Here is a 7,324-nt window from a genome sequence, read left to right as displayed (position 1 = left end):
GGAAAGAGATTTGACTTTTCTATCTATCCTTTACCAACTAACTGAATGATGATGACAGGGAACCTATATGTTCCTCCCCCTATTCCCTCAGCCATGGGTCCTCTGCTTCCACTGGGCCCAGGGACATTTCCTCAGCCTCTGGCATCCTGGACAGGCCACAGCGGGTCTTCCCATCACCTGTGACTCTCATCATGTAGGTGGTTGCCCCTTATCTTTCCACCTAATTGGAATCTACCCCTGGAGTCCAGTGAATTTACTAATTATCCCTTCTACATCTTTTATGTCATATCTCTATGTCTTTGCTCATGTTAGGAAAATTGTCCCTCTCTCCCTGTTCACTGATTCCAATAACTAATTCAAAAAATACTTTACTACATTCCTAGTTCAAAATTCCTAGTCCTTTGATTCACCTCTAAAATATCAGTTTTTGAACATGCCAACTAGTGTATTCTGTTTCAACTGTCGACTCACGCATTTCAAACACTACAACACTAATACCATAAAAGAATTAAGAGAATCCCTTAAGAGCTCATTGTCACTGGATAAAACTGGTAACTGGCAAAAGTAGTTAAGATTGATTTTAGAGATTTAGCTTTGTTTTTATGCTCTGAATGATGAGAGTAAAGGGTAACCTTCTCTTTCACACAGAACTGGAAGGTAAAGGTTACTCCATCGTTTGACACTAATGACAGTTTGGGGTATCAAAATAAAGAAGCTGAGGTAGAAAAATATCATGGGGAGACTGAAATGTCTAAGCGTAATAAAATAATGTACAGAAAATAAAATGAAATAGGAATGACATTACAAATTCCTGTTAAGAAAGAATGTCATTGATTGGTGTTTCTTAAATAATTTTGTTAAAAAGAAAAAGATATTCAAATTATTCATGTTTCTTGCATGTTACCAAGATCTTCACTGAGACTACGCAGGAGGAAAAAACTGTCAGGAAATGTATGCTCAGGACAGTCTGTTGTTTTCTCATTAGCTTTTCACTGCTGTTCTTTCACTCCTCTTTGGGTTTTGTCACCGGGCTCACGCTGTCTCACTCTTCTCTCTGTTGGTGGCAATAGTGTCCTCTCTATGATTTCCTCACTTCAATTTTAAAGAAAGTTGAAAAGGTCCCCTTATTCAATTTTTTTTTGTCTTTACCTTGTTGCTGTTTGTGGCTTACTTCTCTCAAGTTGGCTAATAATAAAATACAGTTGACCCTTGAACGACACTGGCTTGAACCGCGAGGGTCCTTTCGTACTCAGATTTCAATAGTAAATACTATAGCTCTACACCATCCAGGGTTGGTTGAATCCACAGATGCAGAACCAGGGATACGGAGGAACCAGGGATAAGGAGGGTCAACTATAAGTTACATGTGGGTCTGCACCTCTAACCCTAGCAGTGTTCAGGGTCAACTGCATTCCAATTTTTAAAAATTGATTTACCAAAAGAGATTCTGAAAATGCTGTTTGAAGAATCTGTCTCTCTTAGGAGAGAATGTTATAGACAATATGTAACTTCATTTTTAAGCAAGTATTCAGAGTGGTTTCATTGCTCAAAGTGAGAGTTCAGAGTAAAGAAATACAGTCACCAATGAGGAGTTAATGTCTTTCAAAGAAAAAAAATCACGCAAAGGATATTCAATAGTTACATCAGTGTGGCAAATGATGCATATTCCACGCACTTCCAGGAAATGCACAATGAACACTCACGCATTAGAGCCTCTGAGAAGGCCTGCATAAAGAAACGTGTTATGTTCGAACAGTACCCCCAAACTTGTCTGACCCCTGAAACTTTTACCCCCAATACCTGTTACCACCTCTTAGAACTATTTCATGGAAAGCTGCCAGAGAAACTTTTGGAGAACTAATTAATAGTTTATTAAATTTAAGAGGCAATTTAAAATTTAGCTACATCCTGATGTATTTCTTCATATTCCTTCTGGAAATTCCTAATACAGTTGAATATATCCATCTAATACTACGGTTGAATACAATTCCTAATTCCTGATTGAATATATCAGCATTGATAGATGCTACAGTGAAAAATAAGTTATTGGACAGTAATGAAAGCAAGCTTGGAACTATTTATCAATGACCACAATAAATTCACAATGATCAGGGTGAAGCCTAGCCCTGCTTTTGCCATTAACTAACAGTGTGACTCTGGAATAGAGATTTAAAGTCTGGGAGCTTTGATTCACTTACATGTAAAGTGGGGCTAGACCTGCTCCATCTACCCAACTGGTACATTCGGAGAACGAAGGGCTCAAGATCAAGACCGAGAAGAATTTCTCATAAACAAGGAAGTTTTATAAAAGCAGAGAAAGTTACAAAAGTATAAAAAAGGAATGTATCTCAAATAGAGACTCAGTTTCCTTACAGATCCACACTAAATGCCATTATGATTTCTGCCTTTCTTGAACTCTGAGTAGAATACTGCCTTATAATCGCTAAAGATCTCATTTTACATAGTCAGAAAACTAATTTTTGTTTAGCCACTAATCATAATAATGTATCACCAATTTTTTTTCAGAAAACGAGGCAAAAATAAGAAATTCAGAAAACTTTGTTTAAAAGAAGAAAAGATTTATTGCAAAGTGGTTTGTGAGTAGTGCGTACCACCTTACTCAAGGCTCTATTACGAACCCATCTGTGGCAACTCTTCATTCCCAGTGAATAAAGACAGTAGGGGTCTATATTCTCTGAGTCCTTCATTAAACTATTGATCCCTTTAGCATTATCCATAATGTTCCAGCAGCTCAGCACGTCAACTTGTGAAGTGCTAGTCTCTCACTCCTTTCAATAACTTGCGCACTTTATGGAGAGGAAGTCATAATGATTTATTTACCTGACACTTTCCAGTCCGGATGTCGTACAGGGCCACTGAACCATGGCGAGCTCCAACTGCTATTCTGTGATTCCGCTCATAATAGCTGACCATGTAGAACCTGGATTGAACATTTGAACAACAAAAAAACAGAAAAAACAGGTGAGATGACCTGCACATCAAAGTGGATAGCAACACATTTCAAAGATTAAAACCAGCTCTGATATATATTTTTAAATAACTCTATGTATATCTGTAATTAATATATTGAGATTTTTCAAAAATGTTTCATTGTAATAATTCTTAAAATCAACTGAAATAAAAATGATGCAGAATACCGCTTAGGCGTGTTAATGATTATTTTCAATAGAAAACAACTTCTTAACTACAAACACCATTGAATTTTGAAACAAGAGATAAGGGTCACATACAAAAAAGATTAAACATGAAAACTCAGTTTTGCTACAGTGACTATTCTGCAAATATTTCTATTTGAACAGAAATAGAAAAGATGAAAAGTCTTATATATTCAATCTAATTATGTTCTCATGGTTTATTACAGTATTAAGGAATGCAAAATACTTTCCAGCAGGACAATCATAAAAAAGCTGCATAAATATTAAGCTTAAACGTTCATATCAATAATTTAGAATGAAATTAGAAAGTTATCCACCAAAAAGTTATCTGGCAAATTCTCTAGAATTTCCACATTTATCAGTTTATCTAAATGATAACTGTGACTATTGGTAGTATAAATAAGCATATTTGGTGATTTGGCATTGCATGAAAATAGGATTTAGGGAGGAGGCCTTGAAGGTTGTAAAAGGTTGATTTATTTTTATTTGTTTACTTTTCTAGATTAATTTTCATGATGATCAAGTATTCGAATTCCTGATCTATGCTTTGTTATGATTTAATGGCCATATGGCTAGAGCCTGGGAAGGTAAGAATAAAAATTATTAGAAGTGTAAATAAGGTATGATTTTATGTCCCCAAAGAGTTTTGAATATGACTTCCCATTATCTAGTCCTATTGTCTCAGTGAGCATTACCCAGATAAATAAGTGGCCTACCCTCAATATTTCTGAGGATATTACATCAATTCTACTACACATTCCTTGCCATTTTTCTCTTTGATTCCCTGCTACTAATCTAAATTTTCTGCTATTATTTTTTTAAAAGACAGGATGGGGAGGCAAAACAAATGACAGAAAAGAAATATCATTTCTCTAATGCTTTCTTGAGATTGATACAGAGTAAAAAAAACTAGTAGGGCATAGGACTCCATTTCTGAAATTCTAGTAAGAGAGGCAGAGAGAGAGAGGGAGAGAGGGAGAGAAGATATTTGTGAGCATTTTGAAACCAGGGACAGTCTGACAAAGCCATTTTGGCATTAACAGACATTATGACATTCATACATATTTTATAAATCTGGAAAACAAGCTATTAAGTGTTTAAACTTTTTGTTTGATACTTATTACCAAGTAATGGATTCAATAATACTTCTGTCCTATCCCTAAGCCTCGCTCAATGAGGCAACTTTTTCCTCTTCAGTGGAAGATGAATGCTTCATTTCTAGTTACATGAAAGATACTACTTTAGGATGTCCTGCTGGTTTTTGCTGTGCTCAGGTATGGGATGTTCTGTTTGCATACAGGTTTGAGGGAAGGAAGGGGAGTGGAGGCTCCTGACACATATGAAGCTTCCTCACTATTAAGTGGTTAGTAAAAAGTTTCTTAAAAGCTTTTCTTGTCTAAAGCATCCTATTACTGTCCTCGGTAGAAAAGGCAGGAATCAGCAATCAGCATTCAAAATGTAATGTTTCCATAGTCAAAAATAAGAGGTTTAGAAGAGTTTAAAAATGTTTACTATTTTGTTATTCAATAATGACAGTGGTCTAAGTATTGGGCATCACTATATATCTATATGTATGCCTATGTCTACATCTACATCTAAACACACAGAAGCCCACACAATTTAAATCCTATTAGAGTAACATGGAATATAATAGCTAACAAATGTTTTAACAAATGTCTATTCTGTGCAGGTTAATAGCCACAGGAAAATAACATTTCCAGAGGTATTTTGTTGTCCACTATTAAACTTTGCACAGACATAACAGCTGTATTGCCCAAACCCTACTGCGAAACATGAATATAATTACCCCTCAAAATAATCCTCTTCAAAACAAACCGTTGGTAAAATACATTTATGTTGACCAAAATTTTACTTAAACTCGAATCTAAAAGTTTTGTTACATTGACCATTTTCTATGCTCTGGATATCAACCTTCTATATCATCCTTCTATATCATCTACAGACACCATTATTTATGGGAGAAAAAAGATCAACTCTATTCTTGGTATCAAATCTTTAGTCTGCCTGAAAGGACCATATATTACAGGTCTGCATTTTTCATTCTTTGCAATTTACTACGAGGCTAATACTCCTAAAATATCTTAAAGAATTCTGGACAGTGAAGGTCTCATGGCATGTTTCTAATCTTTGGATTTCTTGTGAAACTTTTTATTTCTTTAACAGTCTCTCCTTTAACAGAGGAAATCCAAGGTATGTATGCAGTCACTTCCCAAGTATCCACTCTGGGGACTGGCTGCAGTGAGCCTAAGTCTTCTGAGGGTTTCTAGAGCCCACCATGCACCCAGACTACTCTTCCCCTGAAACCAGTTCTCCACTGGGGGTCTGTCAAGATTTAAGGATGGTGAGATACACATTACTTGACCCTACCCCAAAAAGTATCAATGGATTGCAGAGCAGGATCCATCCTAGTTCTTAAGACTATTCTAGTCTAGACCTGATCCCACATGGGGGTCTTGAATTCCTCCAAAATTTGGGGGGAGGGCTCTCAGAGTAAGGGTTCACCTGTGCTGAGCCTTCTGGAAATGGTATCTCAGTCTCTAGTTCACTGCATTGATAACATGCACTTGGGCAGTATTTCTTGGGCAACAACCTGCCACGAATCTTTCTGTTATACTCAAGTTACAACAATGGTTTTCCTCTACTCGGCCCACAACAAGGAAACTGTTAAGTCAGAGGAAACATTACCACTCAAGTATATGAAAGACGAATAAAGTGGAATTGAATAACGTTGCAAAATGTATTTCTTGCTGGGGCTGCGGTGGTCATCAACCAAAAATTTTAAAGTCACTGATCCTGCTTTCATTACTGTCCATGTGCAGCCAGAGTGATCCTTTTCAGCCATAAATCAGATTACCTCTCCTGTGTGTTCACAACCGTCCTTCAAGATCTGGCCCTACGTGATCTGGCCCTGACACCTTTCGGACTTCCTATTCCCTTTGCTCGCTCTGCTCTGGTCATACTGATCTCCTTATGCTTTCGTGAATATTCCAAGAGTGTACCCACTTCGGAGCTTAACGTTTGCTATTCCCTCTGCTTGAAAATCTCATCTGCCTGCTATCTCCAGGGCTTGTGCCCTTGCTTCACTTAGGTCTCTGCCCCAAGGTTATCTTGATAAGGAAGGCTTTTATGGGCCATCCTATTTAATACAGCAGCCTTCCCTCCACTACTCTTGGGTCCAATATCCAATTTTTCTTTATTGTATCTATCATCTCTTTGATATTAAACAATAATTTTTTGTTTATTGCTTGTTTCCCTCCATCAGAGACTTTTTTGTTGAGTGTATGAATACATAAACAGGGTCCAATCAAGCAGCATACAGCAGTACAAAGTTTAATGCTGTAAGAAGTCCAAATCACTATGCTTATCCTTCAGTGACTACTTTATAAACTAGACTAAACATATCAATTTTTAAGACCACTGAATATTTCATAAGGTCTAAAATAATAATTGGTATAAGCAACAAAGGAAATAAAAATTGTCTATAAAAGTTAGGCAGAAATCAAGAAACAGAAAGCAGCCCCATGACCCTTCTAAAAAATGTATTTTCAATTGAGACAAACAATTGCAGATTTACAAAAAGATATCTGTAAAGGCCCTTGAAGTCTGAGTACATTGCATGAGACTGACAGTTGCATAATGGAAATTATTTTAATTATGTCTTGGGGAACTAGAAAAGATTATTTGGTCTGAAACTCAAGAAGGAAAATATAGTCTAAATAATGATACATACAATAAAGTATGTATTTTTGGTATAAATGTTCTGGGAATAACATTATTCTAAGAATTTGCCAGGTATTTATATAGGCACACATAGATTTCACTGAACATGATATCACACAAAACATAATTAAAAGAAATAATCAATTATCGATCATTACTAAATAATAGAATAGGTTATTATATTTCTCCAAAGCATATTTGTGACATCAATTCCTCAGAAGTAACACACAACAGGGTGCCACCCACCCATAACTGGGTGGTTTATGATGTGAAACACAAATGTGTATTGGGTCCACTCCGGGGCGGGATCCTGGAGCAAATCATGTTTCTTAAGAGTTTGCCAAGCACCCAATACCTAAGTCTAAACAACTTTGGTATTCTCTACTTATAGTCTCCCTTGAATTAAT

General features: G+C 36.4%; 1 protein-coding gene across 2 annotated transcripts in view; it reads right to left on the bottom strand.

The window, feature by feature from the left end:
• WDR7 (WD repeat domain 7) overlaps window positions 1-7,324 on the bottom strand; it is a 353,302-nt gene that overhangs the window by 69,150 nt on the left and 276,828 nt on the right. For both annotated transcript variants that reach the window (XM_007455287.1, XM_007455286.1), the window contains one exon: window positions 2,842-2,941. In XM_007455287.1, the coding sequence (XP_007455349.1) occupies window positions 2,842-2,941 (100 nt within the window). The remainder of the gene's footprint in view (window positions 1-2,841; window positions 2,942-7,324) is intronic.

The sequence above is a fragment of the Lipotes vexillifer genome, unplaced genomic scaffold, assembly GCF_000442215.2.
Source record: "Lipotes vexillifer unplaced genomic scaffold, Lipotes_vexillifer_v1.1 scaffold1399, whole genome shotgun sequence".
NCBI lineage: Eukaryota > Metazoa > Chordata > Mammalia > Artiodactyla > Lipotidae > Lipotes > Lipotes vexillifer.
The sequence above is the reverse complement of the archived record's forward strand: the minus strand, read 5'-3'. Positions and strand labels throughout refer to the sequence as shown.